This window comes from Taudactylus pleione, unplaced genomic scaffold, assembly GCF_031769625.1.
Source record: "Taudactylus pleione unplaced genomic scaffold, aTauple2 ptg000571l, whole genome shotgun sequence".
Classification (NCBI taxonomy): Eukaryota; Metazoa; Chordata; class Amphibia; order Anura; family Myobatrachidae; genus Taudactylus; species Taudactylus pleione.
Genome location: NW_028284973.1, coordinates 7,403,599 through 7,428,865, shown reverse-complemented (window position 1 = coordinate 7,428,865; position 25,267 = coordinate 7,403,599). Strand labels below are relative to the sequence as shown.

General features: G+C 44.4%; 1 protein-coding gene across 1 annotated transcript in view; it reads right to left on the bottom strand.

Moving 5' to 3' along the window:
* ANXA13 (annexin A13) overlaps positions 1-6,099 on the bottom strand; it is a 69,383-nt gene extending 63,284 nt beyond the window's left edge. The window contains exons 1-3 of the mRNA XM_088453130.1: positions 6,080-6,099; positions 5,209-5,312; positions 2,957-3,051 (exon numbers count right to left, since the gene is read on the bottom strand). Coding sequence (XP_088309256.1) covers positions 2,957-3,051; positions 5,209-5,312; positions 6,080-6,099 — 219 coding nt within the window. The remainder of the gene's footprint in view (positions 1-2,956; positions 3,052-5,208; positions 5,313-6,079) is intronic.
* Positions 6,100-25,267: the final 19,168 nt, after the last annotated feature.

Genomic DNA, 25,267 nt, shown 5'->3' with positions numbered 1-25,267 from the left:
ACTTGATGAACAATAGTTCTTGATCTCCGATGGAGTACATTTTCTTGGCAGGAGAGAATCTATGGGAAAAAAAAACAACAGAGGATACGAGCTTCCCATCCAAATACGTCTGAGACAAGACTGCCCCCACTCCGTGAATCGATGCATCTACCTCCAGGATGAATGACTTTTCAAGGTCAGGTTGTAGGAGAATGGGTGCAGAGGAGAAGGCTGGCTTGAGCACACAAAAAGCTGAAAGAGCCCCTGGAGTCCATTCAGCAGGATTGGCTCCCTTCCAGGTCATAGCCGTGATGGGTGCCACAGTGGTGAAAAAAGACTTGATAAACTTTCTGTAATAATTTGCAAAGCCCAGGAATCTTTGAATTGCTTTCAATGAGGTGGGTAACACCCAGTCCTAAATAGCCTTGAGTTTTTCTTCTTCCATTAATTTGGAATGATTCACTTGCATTGGTTCATCATTGATGAAGGTAGTAGTGCGGGACTGAGGTAATGGACGATTTCTGAGATGATCACCACGGTTCTTTTCAATACCACGTTCTCACATTCAGAGATCAATTTTGATACTAAGAGATATCAAATCTTCTAATTTGTCTGGTAGATCCCGTGTGACTAATTCGTCCTTGAGCCTAGCTCAGTGGCCATTCCATTAGGCGGCTTTCAAGGCTTTGTCATTCCACTGTAACTCGACCGCTACTGTCTGGAACTGGACAACATACTGCCCCACAGGACAAGACCCTTGTTTCAGATGAAGAATGTCAACTGAGGCTGCGACCGACCTACCCGGTTCATCGAAAATCATCTTGACTGAATTAAATTTTGGTAGTTAGAAATCAGCGAGTCATTCCTCTCCCACAGTGGAGATACCCAATCTAATGCTGTTTCTGACAAAAGAGAAATAATATATGCTACTTTAGCTCTGGGGGAAGGAAAGTTCTGTGGGAGGAGTTCAAAGTGCACTTCACACTGGTTAAGGAACCCATGGCAATTCTTGGGGTTACCATCGAAGCGACGTGGGGTTGGAAGGCGCAACTGAGACTCAGTGGACCTTATAGTACCTGTTTGGGTGACTGATAGAATGGTCACTGTAGATGGTGCGGCAACTTGGAAAAGATCTAGATGAACTGAAAGTTCCTGTAAGCATTGAAGCACTCGTGCTTGTGTATTCTCCTGTGGCTCTAGTCGAGCCGCAAGGTTATGCAAGGCTTGAGCCCCGGAAGCCTGATCCTGTTCAGGATTCATCAGGCCTGTACAAACTGTCAGAATTCTATGGGAACTGGCCTCGTGTGATGGACCAGGCTCTGCTGGCTCTTCCTCATAGATGTATACAATGATTGCAAAACTTGATGATAAAGAATACGAGGCTTTATTGAGTTACACAGGACTGATTGGAAAGATGAGTTGTAGAAGCTAAACTAAAGTCCAGATAGAGAGAATGGCTTTTGCACACCAATCCTGAGAGACTATGATCAGAAGGTGGTGGTACCGATGCAGGAACTCAGCAACAAGCAGAACACTAGTCAGATGACACTGAATAATCCTCAGTTAGACAGGAGAAGGAATCCTGGGTCATAAACACTGGGGTATACCCAGCTAAACGAGATGGAGAGCCTTGGTCAATGATAGTGTGGAGTATCCAGATAGACTGTGCAATGATACTGGCTTGAAATGGTTGCGTTAAGTACACAAAGGTGCGTCGTAACTCTTGGTGTAGTACACCGAGATGCGTTGTATAATCAAAGAGCAATGCGTAGAAAATCCAAATACTCAGAAGAAACGGGAGCCAAATACTTAGACTTGAAGAGATGTTGTACAGGCACTGAATGAGCGTCCATGAAGAGTTTATATATGCAGTGCCTGTTGCTGATTGGCGACTGACTTCCAGCTGACCTGAGAACCTGATCTGACTGGAGGACCCTGAATCATGTGGCTAAAGCAAGATGGCCACGCCCATGAACCGAAGACCCTGCTGGTAGTATAGGAGGATGACTTCACACTGTACGAGAAACGCCAGCCAGCTTAGAAGAGACCTGAGAAGGAGAGATCTGCGCCCAGCACCTGGAGCATTGCCACGAAGATGACAGATGGCCACTCAGCTCCATGAACCAGAGACCAGAGGTACGTAGCGCAGCTGGCTGGGCTTTGCATCGGGACCTGGTGGTAACGTTCCTGACACATGTGTGAGCTGGCATTGTGGGTCACTCATGGGCCTGCTCCCGGATTGCCAGTCTCTAGCTTACAGATGCAGATTCATCAAAATATGTATACAAAATAAACTTGATAAATATAAATGTATATGATTATTATTCAAGAATTGTTTTTTTTCATGTTTAAATTATAAAGTATTATCTTCTGTTTTCCTGAGATGGCTATAGCATAGGAGGAAAGCTGCCGTGGCCAATTAACCCCCAAAACAGCACTCCTTAACGTGATCTTGCAACAATATATATAGAGAGAGAGAGAGAAAGAGAGAACCCCCCCCCTTGCAAATCCTGTGTTTGCCGCTGATGAGATAAACCGTGATAGTTGCAAGGTATGCAATCACCAATAGGCAAATACATGTCCATTTTGGCCATCTATCCGTGTGGGCAAAAAGAACGGTGATCCTGCTGCCTACCTGTCAACGTTTTCTATTTGGATATTCAAGAACACACTTCAAGCATATTATACCCACACCATGCCCATTTCTGTGTAGGCCACCCACGTCTATTTTGGGACTTCTGACTAGTCTCCTGCCGGTACGAGCTTGGGCTCAGTGTCAGGGTTTGGCTGCCGCGAGTCATCAGCTTTATTTCCCAATGAAGCGTATGTTGCATTGTTATGAATATTGATTCAGCTCACGATATCGATTCTGCCTCTTCTGTGTGTAAAAAGCCATTTGCACTTTAATATATGATAACTCCCTGCTAGATGTCAGTTGAAGAACAACCAGTAGATGAGGCCAGTACTGTACACGCACCTTTCCATACAGTGTCTTGAACTTTTTCTTCACTTCTTGCCGCTGGTCAGAAGACCTGTTTGCCAGAATTTCAATGATTGCCTGTTCATTGGTCCCTATGGAAAAAGACAGACAACAGTAAATGGTGGGATGCTCTTGGAAGAAGCTAAAATTAAATTTCAGTTTGGAACTTTTGGTTCACTGTACTTATACTTACTTAGTATTTAATATTCGACTCATCAGGGAGTAGGTTAAAGGAAAAAAAGGTGTGTTTGCAGCTAGGACATACCGATATGTCTAGCTAAAATAAAGTTTACTGTTATACAGAAAAAAAAGTAGTTTATTAACTTTTTTTTTTATTTCAGAATAAACTAATTTCCATGTTTCTGAAAGGTATATACAGTACCAGCTATACTTGGTAGGTGGCAGCACTGCACTGCAAGGAACCAATGCCGCACTGCACACACCATAAACAGCTGCTGAAAACAGCAATCAGGGCTGAAGAGCAACACTCAGTTGTAGCTCATATCTACAGTGCAGTTCCGGGAAGGGTGATGCAGCTGATAACTGTGTTGGATGCGGATGGGTGCTTCTAGTCATTAGTCCCCATTCCCCCATGGCATAATGCCACAATTCGCAGGACCATAAAGGGTGGTGCCAAGATGATTGCATACAGGGCCGTAGCTAGGGTAGTGCGGCCGGTGCCATCGCACAGGGCACCACAGGTCAGGGGGTGCTGTTTGGGCCTGTCATATTTCTGTTTATTATCATTCTCACTTGTAGCTTCCTCTTATTTCATCCCCAGCATCTCCTGGCCAACCCTATCTCTTTCCCATAAGACCATTCCCCTTTTTTGGTGGCATTATGTCCCTTTGAAAAATGAGAGGGGCGCCAATGCTCTTTCTGGCACAGGGTACCAAAAAGTCTAGTTACGGCTCTGATTGCATACATCAAAATTCTGTATAGTGAACGGCGCTAAGTTATACCTGCATGTGTACTTCAATAAACTTCATACACATATCTCTCAAGGTGTATTGGTAAAAATGGACAAATATTTATTCCACTAGTTAAAAAACCCCACAAATTTGTGGACATAAAACATAAAAAACACATAAAAAGAGGTGTGTATATAAAGTGCATATACAATGATGGACACAACCAAAGGCAAGATTGTAAGGAGAAACCATATACTCCATATCTTTCTCTCCGAATATAGGTGTTGCGGTGGGCTAGCTTATCTAAAGCAATGAGCTCCCGGGCCTTCCAGCTAGGAACCATCGCAAAAAGTTTTGTCAGACCAAATGGAAAATCCTCCTGCAGCTTGTCCTCTGTGCTTCTAGCATCAGGATGCCCGTACAACGCATTTCGGTAGTTAAACCTTCTTCAGGAATGGATATCCTGCTTTGCCTAGAGGGGGTTTAAGTACCCCTGTATCCAATTACCTCCTCCTTCCATCTTGCCTTTGATTGTGTTCATCATAGGGGGGCCCGGGTCTGGCTCCGATCCCCCTCCCTCATACGTCATGCTGCTGTGTGCTGGGCTGCACTGGGAGACTGCTCGAGACTGCTGAAGCAGCAGCCGGAGCAGTCTACTATGCCTATGGGGGGGGCGATCACACTGAGGGGCACACAGCTCCCCCCTCCCCAGCTCTTTCTTTTTTTCTAAGGGGGCGTGACCACACCTCCTGCGATTAGGCCACGCCCCGTCACCTGGTCACGGCGTGGCTATCGGCGGCCCTGAGTATTACACATGCTCGGCAAGGTCCGAACCTGGAAATCAAGTGGTTGCGTAAGTGTTCACTTTACTACTTGTTCATCGCTGGGACAGGATCTTATCCGAGTCCATGTCCCGGCAACTAAAACATGATACATATCCCCCGAAAAACAATTCCTTATTGTGGCGATATGATATTTTTGCGGGCATATCACAATTATTAATACATTTGAACCATTGTATTTTGCTCTCCAGGGGGTATATTTACTAAAGTGCAGGCAGGGTTGCCCTGAGGGGGGTGAGCGGGTACTACTACTGGGTATTACCCAGGCCCAAGCTTGTTGGAGAGGCCCAGCGGGGGCCTGGGTCCAAGCCGCCTCTCCTCTCCTTACCCATAGCAACCAATCAGATTCTACTTCTCATTTATCTAGCATCTTCTAGAAGATAATAGCCCAATTCAGATTGGTTGCTATGTTCAAAACCTCCACTTCTATAAACCCGCACTTTAGTAAATATACCCCACAGTATCAGCGAAATGTATGTTTGCATTGTACACCTACCCATCCCTTTACACGCCTTGTGCAGCTTCTTTGCATCTCGGTCCGCATCGAAGTCATGGTGATGCCGGATCGTTGGCTGGAAAAACAAAACATACAGATTAGAACTTTATTATGTATTATTGACTTATGAGCTATCTGAGTATTTTGCACCATTTCTGGGGAGTTGTTTTCTATATAGTTTTATTAAATAGGAAAATGACATTACAGAAGATGCAGGTGATATAAGCGTATAGTATATAACAATTATCAGATATGTCATGTGATCGTATTTTACTCCCAGTTACAGTGTGTCAGGGAGGATTCTGGGTGGCAGGACCTGGGCCCACAAGCTCCTTGGTGTCGCACATGTTGTGGATTATAATTGGGGCAGGTGAGGCCTACAGCTTGGGGGCAGTAGATGGGCCTAAGAATTTGCTACACTGGGTCCTGAACTTTCTTTTGGTCCTTGTCCTGCCAGTGGCCTGCACTTATATAATAGACTAGAACAGGGGTCCACAACATATTTAGGTTGGGGGGGGGCGAGATATAAGATATTTTTGGTTCCCCTAAATCACTGAATGTCACCCCCTCAGTGGCAGCTGGAATAACCCGGCATACCACCTATATGGTGGTCTGAGGGGTCTTTGTCTTTGCTGTTGTGTCCTCTGTATGCAGACATCTCTGCTCTCTCCCAGTCTCCTCACTCCCAGCACAATACTGACACAGAGCTACTTCACAGCTCCAGGAGCACCTGAAGCCAAAAGTGCCTCCCTGTACAAACAATTTATCCAACCAGCACCAGGAGAGGAGGAGGACGGTTACCCGCGTGCTGCCGGGAGTTGTAGCTTGGCATAGGCTTAGGAGCTTATCGCTACAGAGTACTGAACCTCACCCTAGGACTACAGAGGCCATCATGCAATGTGAGAACGACTCGCAGGACCCTACTCACACTTAATAGGATGCACCCTGTTATTCCTTGTATTATACACACACCACTGAAAATACTCTGTAGGTATAAACAAAATCTAAAAATTCAAAGCTGAAAAACAAATATTAAATATACATACTGTATGTACCGCTGGAAACTTTGCTCTATCGGGCCGCTCTATGTACAGTACAGACATGTCCATGCATATAGAGTAACTACAACATCAGACTCCACCCAAATACAGACAAAGGGACTCCCTATCCCTTAAATCAGGGCCGCCATCTAGTACCCGGCCCAGACACTCAGACAGAGAAGAGGAGCCCGCCTGTTCCTAATGCCCACCCTCCTTCCTGTCCCTACCACCCACTCACCAACCACTTGTACCCCCGTGCAATTGCAGTGACAGGGTACTGCCATGGCCGCCGCTGTGGAATAAAGGTTTTTTTTTGCGAACTTGGTCGGCGCGCTCATATCATGCTGCTAAAAGGGAGAGGAGGAGCCGCGGCCCGCAGCGTGTGAGGAGCATCCATGCCAGCCAGAAGACAAGGTAAGTGTCATGTCCTGCAGGGGCTGGCTGTCAGAGACGTAAGGGGGGGCTGGCTGGCAGAGACAATAGAGAGGGGGGTTCTCGCTGGCAGAGACATAAGGGGGAGGGCTGGCTGTCAGATATAAGGGGGGGCTGGCTGTCAGAGACATAAGGGGGAGGGCTGGCTGTCAGATACATAAGGGGGGGCTGGCTGTCAGAGACATAAGGGTGGCTGGCTGGCAGAGACATAAGGGGGGGCTGGCTGGCAGAGACATAAGGGGGGGGCTGGCTGGCAGAGACATAAGGGGGGGGCTGGCTGGCAGAGACATAAGGGGGGGCTGGCTGGCAGAGACATAAGGGGGGCTGGCTGGCAGAGACATAAGGGGGGGGCTGGCTGGCAGAGACATAATTGGGGGGCTGGCTGGCAGAGACAAGGGGGGGCTGGCTGGCGGAGACAGAAGGGGGACTGGCTGGTACTGGAGAGATGCTGCGGGACTGGAGTTGTAGAAACACCGGTGGGGGTGGGGCGCCGGTTTTGTCAGTCCTGGGCCCAACAATTTCTGATGGCAGCCCTGCCTCTAATGCAGCAATTCATGCAACAACTAATAATCAGTAAGTTTAGCACAATAGGTACAGTACGCATTACATCCATGCCACACTTGGGAATTACTCTCAGGCACCACTACACTATACTATGCTGGGCTGGTTACACCCAGAAGAGTAGACATGCTCACACTTATCATATCCTTACATATCCAAAATTCGACTGTATCTAATAGAAGACACTGTAAAAACTCTAATCCATGCACTTATTATTTCCCGCATTTACTATTGCAATAGTCTCCTTACTGGTCTTCCCAAAAACAGGCTATCGCCACTACAATCCATTATGAATGCAGCTGCGAGGCTTATCTTCCTTGCCAAACGTTCATCGTCTACTGCCCTGCTCTGTCAGTCCCTCCATTGATTGCCGGTTTTCTACCGTATTCGATACAAAATACTGTTACTTACACATAAGGCTATTAACCAAACCACGCCAACATACATCTCTTCACTCATCTCAAAATATCTCCCAACCCGACCTCTCCGCTCAGCACAAGATCTGCGTCTCTCATGCCCACGCATAACTTGCTCCCATTCACGGTTAGAGGACCTTCTTCGGGCTGCACCCACTCTATGGAATGCCTTACCACGCACAATAAGACTTACCTCTAGTCTTCAATCCTTAAAGCGTTCCCTGAAAACTCACCCCTTCGGACAAGCTTATCAGATTCCAGAACCGACCACATAACCATCATAGCTTCCATGTCTTATTACATCCCCTCTCACAGTCCACATATAACCTCACACATTGTCTTTCTTTCACATACTCCTGACATTTGGCCGACATTCCTGTGTGAATGCTTCATGCAGCCAACTAAAAAACTCTGCATTCTGGCTGGACCAAATTGCAATATATACTGTAGCACCTATCCTTGTGTATCAATGCCTATTTCCCTATAGATTGTAAGCTTGCAAGCAGGGCCCTCTGACCTCTATGTCTGTCTGTTATTACCCTGTTTTGTTCTACAAATGTTTCCAATTGTAAAGCGCAATGGAATATGCTGCGCTATATAAGAAACTGTTAATAAATAAAAATAAATTATAATGACCAAAACCCAACAAAAATGTTATTTAAAAAAAAAAAAAGATTTCAGTAGGATACAGTATAAATAGCTGCACATTTAAGTTGGTTTTGTCCTAATACTATAGGAGGTGTCAGTACAGTATGTATTGTATTGTGGAGCTGATTCAGACTCGCTCGCTAAGAAGCGTTCGCTCGTAGCTGCCGATGGTTCGCATTGTGCGCAAACCACTGCAAAAGATCGGGAAGCGTTCACTCGCCTAGCATAGAAAGCCCTGTAGTGTGAGTGACAGGAGAAGCCGTTTGTGGGTGGTGACAGGGGCTGGCCACTAGAAAGGGGGGAGTGGAGGTGCGAACGCAGGCGTGCCTGAGCGTCTTAACGCCATTTCAGACGCGTACATAATTAACAGCAGCATCATAGTACACGTCACCTGGTTGTAATTCATACTGAAGTGATTGCAGTGCTTGCGGAAGGGTATAGTCAACCTCAAGCGCTGCAATCGCATCCGATGGTGCTCGATATACCGATGGTTTCATGCACTTCCAGGAGATCACGTGCGCAAGTGGGTATCTTATGAATGGCTGGTGGGCGTCGGCATACACTAAGTGATCGCACGCCAAGACATAGTGGCCACCACTTTTCCCTTTATAGTTACAGGGAAAGATAGTTGGTTAGTAGCAAATATTAGATAAATAAAAAACACACTTACCTGTTCCTTTTCAGATCAATACTTTCACTAATTAGTCATTTGGCTGTAACGTGGAGAACATTACTCATTCATGTCTGAAGACTGACATATAGACTAAAAACTAATGATGCGGGGACCCAGCAGCAGCCATTCCGGCTTCAGCGAACCCTTGTAGGCACTGCCGGGTCCCCGCTGCATGACTGAGTAGCCTGTTGCTGAGTTAGGTTGCCAACAAGTGATCGGAGGACCCCGCGTCTGAGGAGGACGTCGATGGACCTCGTCGGAGGGGTAAGTAATGATGAATACCAGTGGCATATTCGTTTGTGTTACTGAAATACTAAACAAAATATGCCACTGGTGTTTAGAATCATTGTTAAATGGGGCCCTCTAATTTGGGAATATTATATATCATCTAACTTGTAGTTGCATCACTTACTATTATACTATTAATAATCGGTCAGATTAGGTATGCCAACTATCTAAACTCCAGATAAAAGCACATCGCCTGTCTGTTCAGTTATGGGCTGGTCCCTCCTTCATCAAAGTATTGGCTTATCAAACATCTGATAACTAGAGTCATAAACGGGATGGTCACTATAATTAATAATTAACATTAGTTTTTATAGTATGTGTCAGTCCTCAGGCATGAATGAGTAATATCCTCCACGTTACAGCCAAATTACTAATTTATGAAAGTATTGATCTGAAAGGGAACAGGTAAGTGTGTGTCTAAAAAGAGTTAATTTTTATTTATCTAATTTTTGCTACTAACCAACTATTATTCCTGTAACTATAAAGGTAAAAGTGTTGCGGGATAGGTGTATGTATAAACAGTTTGCTCTTAATATATGAAAATGTAATATGAATTAATGTTGTTTTAAACATTAACAAATAACCGATTTTATATAGATATTAAAGTATGGGCCTGATTCAGAGCCGCTCGTAAGTGGCCGCTCGTTCGCTGTGAGCGATGTTCGCACAACTGCGCATGCGTATGGGTCGTAATGCGCATGCGTAAACCAGTCATTGTGGTCGGAAATCGTGCGCTCACAAAACATCAAGGGGCTGCTAATTTGATTGACAGAGTGTACCGCTTGTGGGTGGTAACGGGAAGGTGCTCGAAAACGGGGGAATGGAGATCCGAACGCAGGCGTGTCTAATGGTAAAAAGGGCGTTTCATGGGAGTGCATAATTAGTAAAGGAGCGTCACTGACCACGTCACTTGGTTGTCTTTTGGCCTGAACTGCTCGCAGTGATAGCGATAGGATAAACCTACCACAAGCACTGCGAGCAGTTTAGATGCCTTTCGATGTACCCGATTAATCTAATAAATACCAGAGATGACGTGTGATGCGAACGGCAAAGGGGCGTCTTTACATAATAGCGAGCGCATTTTTCGTTCGCTCGCTCAGACATAGAGGCGTCAACAAACCGCAATGAGCGAGCGCTCAATTTAAATAGCCGGCCCCTTTTTTAGGAACGACCGTCCGCAAATAGCGTCCGGCTCTGAATCAGGCCCTATGATCCTTAATCTCACTCTATTTAATATTAATATGATTGAGATCAGCGTGGCCTCGGGTATTTCTGGTCTAAATTTTATATGTGAACCTTACAGAGGCCAGCAGCAGATAATTATTAATCTATCACTAGATAGCGCCAGAAGGTTCATTTCCCTCACATAAAATAATGATGTTTATATCTTAGATATATTTCTATTACCGCACTATTACTTACATTGCTACTAACAAAAATAAATAAAGAAATTTGAAAAGGTCATTTTTGAGCAGGTTTATCAGGGCTGGCTCCAGGTGTTGCCGAGCCCTGTGTGGAGAGGGACTCTGACGCCCTCCCACTCCTGCAGTAGCTGGGCTGCCCCCAGCCCTTGCCCGGCATGAATGGATGCCAAACGCATGCGCGCGGTATCCATTCCTCTCCGGGCCGGCACAACCGCACAGCTGCGGCGGTGGGGGTATTCAACCTCACAATCACCGCCGGGACCCTTCGGCCTGTGGGAGGAACAGCGGGGCAGTGCCCTCAAAAATGGGACTCCTGCCCTCTATGGGGTGGCGCCCCTGTACGACCGCACTGGTCAAAAATGCCCCAAGCCGGCCCTGAGGTTTATAACCGTGTACTTTGAAGGATACCTCTCTGCCATTAAGTAGAGATAAATCTAAAGGGTGGATTTACTAAAGCTTCTAAAACAGACAAGTGGTGGTGTTAACTTTAGCAACCAATCAGATTGTAGCTATAATTTCTCTATTGTATTCTAGAAAATTATAGACAGAATCAGTGGCATCACTAAAGGGGCTGCTTCCTGGTCACTGAGGAGGAGCTGGCAACGCAGGGAGAGTCTCTGTGGGCAGCCTGGCATCTCCGGGAGTACCGGGCATGCTCCCAGAGTGATGAAAACAGGGGCGTGCCCCGAGGCCATGCCCCCTTCCGTACGAAGCCACATGTGACTTCTGTGCAAGCGAGATCCATTTTCTGAATGGATGACGTCAACCCTAAAGACGCCACTGAACAGAATCTGATTGGTTGGTTTGGGCAACACCACCACTTGTCTGTTTTAGAAGCTTGTTTTGAAAATAGAACCATATGTTTCAATGATAAAACTGATTTAGTTAGGACAGTCCAGCAAGAAGGCTTACCGTACATGTGGAATGAAGGGTTCTGATGTTTTTGACATTTCTATTTATCAGTATTGGAATTCATATTGGAGAATCAGTTTCAATTTGAATTCTCTAAATAAACATAGGAAATAACGAGGAATCAGGAGAAATTTTCCTCAAAGGGACTCTGAAGACTTTTGGGCATTGAAACAGAGAGGAGCCCAGATCTGGACATCCGAGGGGGCGATACAAATATTATATCCAAATGTGGCAAGAGATGACCTGCTCAAATTGTTAAGAGGGCAAGAAAAATATAAAATAAAGTGCCCAATGAAATCACAGAGGGAATTCTAAGCAAACAAGCAGATCACTTGATGAAACAAAATGAAATTTTCAAATATAAAGTTTCCCCTCCGTATGGATCCTTATCTGTTTAATGCAGCAATCCCTCATAAAAGTTTTCTTTCCATTAAATATCAAGTTAGGTACCTTTTAAGCTTGATTGTCATTTTTCTTAGCTGTCACTCTACAAAACATTATCTCCTTTTCAAAGTCTCTCTGGAAGTTACATGATGTGGCTGGCAATCACACACAGATTCACAGATTTCAGCATTTCAAGTGATGGCAGAAGGGGTAGAAGCAGAGCTTGGGGGATTTTACAGTACGTTGAGCACACAGAATGCAGAAGGATGTTCCAAAGTCTCTCTGCTCACTATACCTTATGCCTTGTGACTGTGGTTGCCATGGAAATTACACTATGCAAAATTATAAAATATTAATAGCAGCCTGAAGAAACAAACTTATGAAAGAAATGGTAAATATCAAGACTACATTGACAGAATAAACGTGACTAAAATCTGTGAACCAGAAGCAGTCTAGATTGGATGACAGATAGTGTCACCGGAACTTAACAAACAAAAAAAACAAATCACAGATATACTGGATCACAAATTTGAAAACCTAATTTGACATTAAAACCATTATTGTTTTAAAAAAATAACAAAATAAATTAAGCTCTTTCTGGCTACTCTTCCACAAAAATTTAATATTCTTGATATATCTGGACCAGGACATTGGGGCACACCTAGTGCCCATGGCCAACCTTCGAAACATAAAAAAATTCCTTAAAATAAAAAATATTTTTGGAAGAGAACAAAAATACTGCCATTTATTATAAATTTTCTCCTATGTGACTCAAGGTCATTATAAATAAAAAAAAGAAGCAGCTTGCAGGCCTCCTGCATGTATAATATGAGCTAATAACTAAAATGCACTCTTGCTGTAATTCTATAGTGTTTGGAAGATTAAACACATCCATTGTATGTGACCCATTGTTTGTCACCAGCAGTTGCAGATAGCAATCAATAGATTCTCACAGGTTAGCTGGTACGGAATTTACACCAGAGACAGTGGATCTCCCAGGGGGCTTAACTGGATCTTTATGAACTTTTGGTAGCACATATATTACTGTTCTTCATATATTATTGACATTTACTATTTTGAAGTAATTTATATTTATCTGTTTTTTTTATTATTTAATTAAATTATTTTACTATTTATTACTTCCAAACACAATTCCATTTTTTAAAGTATTTTGCTACAATATGTGGTTTTATGTATTTTTTACAGAGTAAATGATCAATTTCAAATGTCCAAACTTTATTAGTATTGGCATCTTTCAGTGATTTGTCATATATAGCTACATTTGTAGTTTTACATTTTTCAATTAATTTTACATTTTTAGTTGTTGAGGTCCAGGAGGGAATTTTATTTTAGGCCACTAAATGTATAGGTTTAGGTGGATTCGCTTTAAAATTTTCATGTTTTCAAATATGTCCTCTTAATTTTGTTGCTCCCTAAAAACTAATGCCCAAGACAGCTGCCTCAGTTTATCCTAGAAAGGGCAAACTCCAGTTACTAAATATATCACATGAATCATAAACCATATCTCCTCAGATTTTATCCATCGGGGAGTCACCTAATTATATTGTGCTTGGCTATCTAATAGTACAGGAAATTAATTTGTAGCTTTCCTCTATTATCATCAATCTATGCTTAGACCTTGCCCAGCCAGGCGTGCCAGAAATCCTCGGATAGTGAACCTGGTTGATGACCTATTGATACTCAGCGATTGGCGGGAGCAACGGAAACTCGTGCATAGATCAATCCCTGTGCACAGTGTTGGTATTCTATGTGGGTGGATTGCAAATAGTCCTAAATGCACTCAGGAGCACAAAATAAACTGTGTATATAGGGGGAGATTAATGAAATATTGGATAGAGGTTAAGAGGGGAAGTTACTTATATCAACCAATCAGCTTCTAAAGATGTGTACACACTGCAAAGATATATCTGCAGATCGAGTGATCTGCAGATATATCTGTAGATGATGGTCGTTCATATACACTGAATGACCATCATCTTAAAGGCAACCGCGAGTCCCACAGGCTGGGGGGCGCGCCGCGACCCCCTCCCCACGGCTGCCGCTGCATATATATGGGCGATTGGCTGCCGATGAACAGATATATCTGCAGATATATCTGTCCATCGGCTGTGCAGCAGACACAGACATATCACTGGTACACACTGGCCAACGGGCACCAGATATATTGGCCGATCAGTTGATCATCCACTATATCTGTCAGTGTGTAGTGTACCCAACTTAACTGTCATTTTTCTAGAACAGCCTATAAAATGACAGCCAGGAGCTGATTGGTTGCTATGGGCAACCTCTCAACTTTGTCTTTCACCTAGATTTGCTAAATCTCACCCATAGTTTTTAGCAAAATATGACTAGAATTATGGGCAGCTGAAAAACGAGCGCTCAGATAGGTTTTGGATTGTAATGGAATCCATATCTGCTCCTTGATGAGCGATTCCTTGCCAGTCCTCTGAAAAAGATTCCTGTAAGGTCAACAATTAATACAGCACCAATCCTAAAAAAAATAGGAGCAAGGCCTCGATGGTCTACAGATGTCATCATCTCCAAGCACTCATGACTGACAGGCCTTGCTTGGACTTGTAGCGAAGGATTTTACAATTATTTAATGATTTTATGTCTTCCATTATTATCTCAGCACCTAACATCCCTGGGTTACCAGGACAAGCCTCATTGCTACTCCCCAGGGGGCTGGTTTGCCGTGGGAACGGGGCCGACTCCAGGGCCGCTACAGCAGAGTGACCGCACGGGGGCGCCACCCCACAGGGGGTGCAGTGTGGCCAACTCCACGGCCTGAGACCATTCAAGACTGGCTAGTCTGGTGGCAACCACAGTGCCAGCTGCCGGGAGGATCGTCAGTGTTAACTGTGGGCATGGGCAGCGATGAGCTCTCCCCAGGCAGCTCAGAAGTGGCCCGGGCCATTTAGAAGTAGCAAAGTCCCCCAAAAACACAAAGTAGTGTTGACGAAAGTCTAGAAAATTGGGGTTTGGTTTATATGCTAGACAATCAACATGTCACAATGTTGACATTTACCATGTCGACATTCAATATGTCAACACAGATGTTATGTCGACATTGTTAGAATGTTCGCAAGTTGGTTTTCTATTTTGTCCCTAAACCTAACCCTAACGATATTGGAATATCGTCATTATGTCAACATTTCAATGTCGGCATTCTGTCAATGTTGACATTTTGCAGGTGATCACATTACATTGACATCATCACTACTGACATAATCAATATTATACACATATACACATTTACTACATTAAACAAAACTCAGTCATCCAACTTGTTCTCAGTCATTGAGTTTCTATCAGAGCTGCTAGAAATTACATTCTATGCCTTTAAGCAAGTTTGATAAGACTTTATTGTAACCATACCCAAAATTCCTGATTTCTAACCTGTGATATATGTCAATAATATATGATTAGATAATGTGTGGTAATCGTTATGGTTTCTTTTCCTTTTATTGCATTATGGAAATCCCCCTTATCATATCAGCACTATAAAGCAGGTACTGCGCCGGGCACCCTGAATAGAGATATGGTTTTATTTTAATTTGAATTCTGTAATATAATAATAGATTTCTATAACTCATACATGCCTACCCGCCCGGTTTTAGCGGGAGGCTCCCGAATTTTCGGGTAACCCCCCCGCACCCCCGGAAGGGTAGGCATTTCTCCAGCATTCTGCCCACTTCCTAGTGAAGTGGGCAGAATTAGGAGAATTTCCGCGGCGAATGCGGGTGCAGGGGGCGGGGCTTAAATATGCGATATACCCCATCTGGATCCACCCCCTATTTAAATTTAAGCCAATCGCGGGCATTTTACCGTGGGGTGGCATGGCTTAACGACGCGATATGTCAGGCCCCGCCCCCGTCGCCACCCACCTGCCTCTCCTCCCAGGGCTTCTCCCGTGGAAGAGACAGCAAAGGTAGGCAACTATGTATAACTTCTACTTTTTCTCTATTTTTTTTCCATTTAATTTACGTTAAAATAACAAAATCGTTTAGCACGGGCTGATTCAGCAGAGGACGGAATTGCAAAGCCCGTACGCAGGTAGCTGCGATTCTGTCTTTGCAAATATGCGAATGCAGCAGGAGGCATCTGACACCCCCGGCTGCATCTGCGATCCCAGCACTGCAACCGGGGTTCTCCCCCTGAGACTGCCAGTCCGCCCTGCAATAGCGGAGGAGGCTTCCCATGGAGGTCACTCCCCTGCTATAATGGCAGCCCTATCTGGCTCATAGGGGCAGCTGAGTAAGCCTCAGTGCTTCTGGCTGGTCAGACTTACGTATATGCTGTGTGACTGCCCTATGTGCGTCAATGCTTCCGATGTTTACGCAGGAGAGCGACATTGGACAGATATGAGAAGGCAGCACTGGGCGTCTTTATGCGATTGCATTAGCTTCCACTGATGTATCAGGCCCAGAGCTCCTGTAAGAAGTTAATTTCAGAATTGTTCCTTAGGGTCTCTGGGTTTCGTAAAATCCATTTTTCAAAGTTTCTGATACTCCACAAATCAACGATTCCGATACTGCTCATGGTGCAAACTAACATTATATTAGGCTTCGCCCTCTATAAAACTGCCTGTTACCGATAATGCACCAGAGACTAACAGAGAATAATATTTTGCAAATTAAAAAAATATTTACATATTTATAAAGTGCTTTAATGATTGCCCATTACAGTTACTGAGCTGTGCCTTTTATGAAAAGCGATTATAAATTATTATGTGATAGTTTACTTTATACAAAATATAACAACTACCGTCTAAGCAAATCCTCAACACCAGATATATTTGGAATCTATATTCAGCATAATTAATAACCTGTTACATTTAAAGACAATCTTTTATCTGAGTTACAAAATTATTATATGCAATAGATAAATAAATACCACATAGAAGTAATCACCTCATCTATATTACGGATATTTGAAAATAGGTACAAAACACATACAACGTATAAAAAAAATCCCTATGCAGGATATTGTAAATAAGAAACACGATATACAAATGTTTAACGTAGTGAAAACAAATGTTTTATATTCCAATATTCATGATCATCAAGTAATAAACGGAATAAGTCATAAAATGGAAATGACTAAAATAACATAACTGAAATACAATTCTTGGAAAGCTTACATGAAAATTGCCCATGTTGGTCCCTGTAATGTAGGAGCAGTTGTTGGGTGACTTGTCTGTAGAGATCAGTTTTATGAGATGACCCAGATTAATGAGTAACTTGTTATAATCTAATTAGCTTCTTCACGTAGTTCTAGTAGTGGCGGAAGTCTTATCAGTAAATGACAAAATATTATGTCTTAGTTATTGTTAGATGAACCAGTCACATGCTCAGAGTTACAGTTCAGGAAAGCAAATATGAAGAAGGATTAAGGACCTGATTCGTCTTTGTACGCAGCGGCCGTGCGATACTATGCTAATGTCGCAGGAGACGTCTGGTGAAAATAGTCGCCTCCTCTGCCGGCTTCTGTGATCTGCTTCTGCATCCCAGGACACAGCACTGGATCATCTGCATGACCATCTGGCAGCCGCTGGCTTTACCAAGCCCGGAAAACGAGGGCCGACATGCCCCCATTTTCTGTAACGCTGCCTTCGTCGCCCCCAAACGCCAGCAGCATGTCAGTCACACTGCGGCGTTTGGGACACTGCGAGCGACATCAGAACCCCGGGTCTGCACATCCGCATATCTGAAAACATCGGACATGTATGTAAACATCGATTTTACATACATCTCTGAATTCAGGCCCTGGGGGAGAAGCACTAAGCTCTGGAAAGTGATAAATTGGAGAGTGATAAACTACCAGCCATTCAGCTCCTAACTGTCATGTTACAGACTGTGGACCTGATTCAGAGCCGGACGCTATTTGCGGACGGTCGTTCAGGAAAAGGGGGTGGCTATTCAAATGAACCGTTCGCTCTTTGCGGACTTTTGACGCATCCATGTCTGAACGAGCGAACAAAACTTGCGGTCGTTTTTTGGATAACTACGCCCCCTGGCCGCTCGCATCCTACGTCATGTCCGCTATTTATTAGATTAATCGAGTACATCGACCAGCGTATGAACTGCTCGCTATTCTTGTGGTTGGTTTTTCCTACCACAATCTTGCGAGCAGTTCTGACTATAAAATAACCCAATGACGTGGTCAATGACGCTGCTGTATTAATTATGCACACCCATAAAACGCCCGTTTTGACCTTTAAGCACGCCTGCGTTCGGATCTCCACTCCCCGTTTTCAAGCACCTTCCCCTGTTACCACCCACAAACACCTCCTCCTGTCACTCAAAATAGCAGGCATTCGCTATTTAGCGAACAAACGATTTTCGGCCGCACTGACTGGTTCGCGCATGCGTATTAAAATCCGTACGCATGTGCAGTTGGGCAAACATCGCTCGGAACGAACGAGCGGCCGCTTACGAGCGGCCCTGAATCAGGCCCTGTGTTTGAAAAATGACAGTTAGGAGCTGATTGGTTGGAGGTTTATCGCTCTCCAATTTATCACTTTCCAGAGCTTAGTACAGCTGGCCTTCGGAGTTAATAAATGAAGTTGATTGCTTTTTGTTTTATGTTTACCGGTAACTAGAGAAATATCCATGTAGTAATGCGTGGGGGGTTTCCACCTCCAGGGTTTTTTAAGCGCAATTATTTTTATTGATATTGGCTCAGTTCTCAGTCATGTATGCATATGAAAAGAGTGTTTATTTTTGTGATCCTGGGATGAAACACACAGTTGTACTTCTAGTGATATAATTGCTTTCTGGAAACGGGGCGAGTTAAGGAGTTACTACACTTGGAGGACCATAATACATCTGCATCACTGTAATAGTTTTAGTTCAAAGGAAAAGAACATGCTGGTTCCTCTATCAATCCATAGGAAAAAAGATGACCGAGATGGAACTCCGGATATCAATGCAGAATGGTAAAATGTCTCGATGAAGAATTTATAAAGGCTCTCTCCTTGGCCTTCTGATCTTCCCACTATAATGGCGTTGGGGGGAGGGCCGGAGGGGTTGGCGGCCGCCGGGAGGCTTGCCTGCCTTTCCAAGGGGCCAGGAGTGGTACTTGATATTTGGGAGGCTCCTGGACGAATCGAAATGGTAGGCAAGTATGACATATGTGCGGCTGAATGTGCAAATGTGCTCTGGACTGAGACCCCCATTTTTAGCGCCCGTGAACGCTGTAATACCGATTGGTGCTTCCGTATACACCGCTATTGGTAGGAACATCGAAACTTGTACCAGCCCTATGGCAGGTGCCGTTCTTATCGTCTAGCCACATCCTCCTGTGCCTGCGCTGTGCACAGCCGGTTTCATTGTCACGTCGGTGACACTCTCATAACACGCCCACTGAATGGACCATTTTGTGTGCGCTATTAGGCTCCTCCAAGTCACCACCCAGCCCTTACCCGCCACATTTCTGTTACTGTCTGTACCGATCGCAGGTTTGTGCGTATATTCTGTGAATGTAACGCATGCGTTGTAGGGGCCTTCAGAACTTTTCGCGCATGAGCAGTTGCAAACAATTGCTCAACTGCGACAACATCGGCATTGGATGCGGATTGCGTGCGGCTCTCAGTCAGATCTCTGGTCTCCAGCATCACCCTTACACTTATGACACCCACATCTAACTCTACCCCTCCCTCTTCACCTTCCTTTGTCTCTCATTTTTCATATGTCTAGTATTACTTACCTCTCTATCTGCTGTCGTCTCACCTTGTAACATCCTGCGGAAGCTTAGATTGTGTAGGGGATTTCCCACAATTTAACTTTAATAACTATGCCCCATCTTCCCACACAGTAAAACAAAGCGCATTTTGCAGCTAAATGTTGGTTGTACGTTCATCTCTAAATGAGGCCCTAGATGACTCTTTTGTCAAGATGCTCAGATCATCAGTCTGCCCATTTACATTTATTTGATCCATTGTGTCGATTCTTTAACAATTCAGTATAAAATGATCAGACTGAGCGATCGGACTATAAGGTATAAAATGATCAGACTGAGCGATCGGATTATAAGGTCAATATGTCACGAATCGTCATAATAAAACACTAGCACTCCCTACAGTTTGAAACAACAGAAAGCCGAATTACCCTATGACCTGTCCTGAGCTTAAATCTGCAAAGTGAATGTCACACAGTTGATCAATCGCATGGCGACTGGGGGTGTGGCTGCAGTCTGATCTCTGGGCCAATTGATTGACTAATGACTCATTAAAAGCCTTGAGTGAATGAGTAAGTGGATAGGGTGTGATTATACAGTGTGCAGTCCTCCATCTCTAGGCAGTGACGCGTTTTGCAGTATCACAACGCGTCTCAGATATGAAGGATATTACATGAGAGTTACCAGCTATAAGTATAATACTGTCACCATGCCCAAATATAAATACTGGGAGGGTGGAATTTTGGGCTCAGTATGGAGGCATATAAATGAAGCTTAACCAATCAGTATGTTGATAAAAAAAAAAAAGGGCTTGATTCTGAGTCGGACGCAGCGGCGCTATTAAATGCAGCTGAGGGATGTTTTTCTATGTGCGCATGTGTCCCGATTTTATACGTGAAGAGTTGCAGTACGAGTTAGGAAGCACTGTAGCAAAAGTGTATTGGAGATGTAATGGGGCGTTCCTGGGCGGTGCCTGGGAGATAACACGGAGGTGGCTAACCAGACGTACAGGGGCAGGGGTGTAACTAGGTATTTCAAGGCCCCATGTACCTGGTGAAAAATGTATATAACACATGTAACTTTGACAAATAGGATGGGCCCCCACAAAGCTCTGGGCCCCATAGCAGCTGCACCCCCTGCCCCTATGGTAGTTACGCCCATGGTGCAGGGAGATGTTGCTATGATTTGATGAGTGCTGCGGGTGTGTTGCTGATAGTGGTTCCATACAGAGACACAGATTCGTTCTGCACCTGCCTTAGGACTGATGCAGGTTTCTATGGTACGACCGGTGGTGGTGTCTAAACTGACACACCAAGTGGTATCTCATAGGGGATGGGTACGGGATGCCGGCATTTGGGATCCCGGTGATCAGAATCCTGACACTAGCATGCCGAAAGAGTTAGAATACCGACACTTTCTCGGTCGTATCCTAACCCTCCCCCTCTCCTTACCCTGACCCTCCCTCCCCAGTGCCTAACCCTAACCTCTCCCCCTAGTACCTAAACCTAACCTCCCCCTCTCTGCAAACTAAACCTAACCTCTCCCCCTAGTACCTAAACCTAACCTCCCCCTCCCTGCAAACTAAATCTAACCTCTCCCCCTAGTACCTAAATCTAACCTCCCCCTCCCTGCAAACTAAACCTAACCTCCTCCCCTAGTACCTAAACCTGACCTCCCCCTCCCTGCAAACTAAACCAAACCTCTCCCCCTAGTACCTAAACCTAACCTCCCCCTCCCTGCAAACTAAACCTAACCTCTCCCCCTCCCTGCACCCTAAACCTAACCCCCCTTAGTGCCTACCCCTAACCCTCCCCCTCGTGCCTTACCCTAACACTATCCCACTCCCCCTAACCCTGCTACTTACCTTTGGGATTTCGGTGCCGGGATTCTGACAGGTGTCGGGATTTCGGCACCGGCATTCTGACCGCCGGAATCCCCTCTGTCTGCATTTTAACCACTTCCCTTTCAAAGTCCTTGCACATACGGACGCACGGATGTATACCAGGGAAGGGCTTTGTAGTGACAATTGCATAAAGTCGCAGACGTGACTGCGGCAAAAAAAACAAACGCCCATGGTGCCGATTTTCCCTCAATGTCAGGAGACGCCCGAATTAGGGAGAGAGCTGTGTAAGAATTATAAATGACCAGCTAATTTAAATGTTCATTGTTAGTAGTCGGACATATGTTAAATGTGGGTCCGCATCAAATGGCTCAATCGTCTGTAAGTGTGAAATGTGGGCCTGATTCAGAGCCACTCGCTCTGACAGAGCGCTCGCTCTGAATCAGGGCCGGGCTTTTTTTTTTTTGGTGCGGCCTCTTGGCTGTTCGCATAGCTGTTGGTGACCACCCACAGCTATTGCGAGCGGCCAGGATGATGGTCGCGATGGTCACAACCATCGCGACCATCGGGCTTGCGACGAGACCCTTGTGGTAGGGTCTCGCCCATTGCAAGCCCCAGAGACCTTTTGGCTCTAGCAGAGCCGGAAGCTCTCCACTGACATCACTTGTGATGTCAGTGGGGCCGTCCCCAAACGGCAAGCGTTCTCATGGGAACGCCTCCGTTTGGGCAGCCACCCCCCCTGCCCACCCACCAAAGGGGGCGAGCTGTCACTCAACATTGACAGCTTGCCCCCTTTGGTGTGAGACCCGGAGCAACGGAGTGCCCGTCACTAGCCGGGTCTCGCTCATGCACATGACGGAGCCGGCTCCATTGTGCGCATGCGCTGTGGGCCACCATCAACCCGGTTGTGAGCGCTCAGCGCTTGCGACCGAGTCTGAATCAGGCCCTAAGTGTTTTATATTTTCTTTAATTGCTTGATGTTTCCGATCTTTGCTTTGTGTGCACGGATCACAGTGTAATTATTAAATTAAACTGTCACTAGTGATTTTCCTCAATGAATAGAAAATTAAATATTAGGATACAGTAAAATATATTTCATTTGGTGGATTTTTTTGTTTTGTTTTAACAATTCATGTGGGCACAAAACATCCTTTGAAGTCTTTATATTTACCATCAGAAATCTCAATTTGAGAAATGATCAGACACGAGAAAATAAAAAAAAGGAAGGGGGTGGGGTGTTTGAAAATGAGCTAGGCCAGTGGCTCCCAAACTTTTTCAAATCACGGCACCCTAGAGTATCAGTATTTTTTCCATGGCACCCCTGGAACAAAGATTCTTATTGAGAAATTCTGAAAAAAATTAAATGAAGAAAATTGTGCTTATATGTCACCCTTAGGTTCAGTTACAGGCCGATTGACAGGGCTGCGTTTCTTTTTGTCCATATATTCTTTGATTGGCAGCCATTACCACTGGTTTTGCCTATCACACTGACTAAAAATCATTTTATTTGGTACTGGAGCACCAACCCAAGGCACCCTTGTGAGTGCACTGAGGCACCCCAGGGTGCCACGGCACACAGTTTGGGAACCACTGAGCTAGGCCAAACTGTGTGGGTGCACTTTGTGCAATGTTGGCCTGGTTTTACAGGCAATGAGGTATATGAAAAATGTATATTTTAAAGAGCTGTCTCAAGTGAACTACAATATGACCTGGAGACCCCATTCTGTTAACAGGTATAGGGGTAAATTTACTAACGGTCGATTTGGCATTTTGAGTGATTTGAGGTGCGATTTACATTCGATTTTGCATTTGAGTATTTACCAAAGCCTAAATCGAATGGTAATTCGCACCCCAAACCGAATTTCACCACAAAACCGACTCTAGATCGAACATCGACAAAACATTGGTACTTTTACATTAAACAACACTGAGCAACCTTATTTACTATGATTCGATTTCAAATCACACACCAAATCGAATATGAAATCGAATTACAAACCACCCAAATAATAGTCTCACTCCATAGTGTCGATTTGAGTTTGCAAACCTCATTGTATTGGTCGTTTTCAAATTGGTCTCATTATAAAAGTGTACACAAGCATCTGCTGCACTGTGCCAGTTCTTATAATGGCGAATCCTGGCTATGCAATGTTGGGAGCTTACCTGCGGTATGCCAATCACCACCTGACTCAGAGGACCCAGGAGCCTGAAGTAGAAGAACAACAGCAGCTTAGTGAGGTATTGCAGAGCCTACGCGGGCCTAGGTTCTTCCATGGGTGGTTAAATCTCAATGCATTGTCTGCTGGCGAGGTTATAAAGATGTTTCGCCTGACACGTTCAAACATTATGATGCTGTATGACCTCGTCAAGACACTGCACGGTCTCGTGCCGTATCAGGCCTGCACAAGCTGCTGTGTGCTCTGCTTTTTTTTTGCTACTGGCTACTTTCAGTCAGTGTCTGGGCGAGTTCTTGGTATTTCGCAGCCTACATTTAGTAGGCACCTTGGGCAAGTCATGGCTGCAATGACCCCCCTCTGTTCCACCTACATCTGTTTTCCTAGCCATGAAGCATAGTGGCATGAACTTAGGGTATCCTTCTATAGTCTTGCAGGCATGCCTAATGTCCTTGGAGCTATAGATTGCACACACATTGGGCTGAGACCACCCAGGAATACTGCACACCTGTAAATAAATCGCCATCACAATTATTCTATGAATGTGCAGGTGGTCTGTGATGCAATCATGAGTGTTGTAACTGGCTAGCCTGGTTCCTATCATGATGCCTACATCCTCAGAATGTCATCCCTCAATGCCAAATTTGAGTATGGTGAAATGTCCGATGGATGGTTGCTGGGTAAGTTGTTATGTTGTTTTGTTTAAAATTTAGACACTCTTCAAAACTGTGTTTTGTTTTGTTTTTTACCTTTTTTGTTTTTATTTTAATTTCAGGTGATTTAGGCTATTCCTGTACTTTATGGCTTCTGACTCCACAATTGTATCCGCATACTCCTGCTGAGCATAAGTATAATGAGGCACATATATCCACTCCATCCGTGATAGAACGCACCTTTGGACTAGTAAAAACTAGGTTCAGGTGTCTTGATAAATCTGGAGGCATTTTATTATATAATCCAGTTAAGGTGTCAGATATCGTGCTCTGCTGCTGCCTATTGCATGATTTGGCTTTAAATCAGCCACTACCCCCTGATTATGCAATAGACAGGTGAGCAAGCAGGTGTGTTGTTACCCTCGAATGACTCTGTGAGTTCAGGAAGTGGAAGGCAGATTAGGGCTTCCCTAATTGCAAGCTATTTCAGGCGTAGGTTTTTTTTTCTGCTTAATTTTTAGCTAATGATACATAGCCTATAATCATTAATATAAGTGTTTTGGATCACTCATTTGTGGTTTTAATTTCCTTACTTTGTAGACACTTATCCACATTTAACATGATCACATGTCTTGTCTTAACTAACCAAGTCTTATTGTGTTTATTTTTCTTAAGCTTATAAACTTATTTTTTTTGTACACTCAAAACCTTTAAACTTTCTAGTTTTTTGTTGAACCATATGTAAATGTAACTTGCAGACATGTGGTGGATACTGTTTGTTTTGCAAAATAGAAGCACACAAGACATTGTAACATTGTATCCACTTACTTTGTTTTATGTTTCTGCCTAGGTGAAAACAGTAAAGCTGCGATACTTTTACGCCTACAATTAAACTTACTACACATGTTTCCGC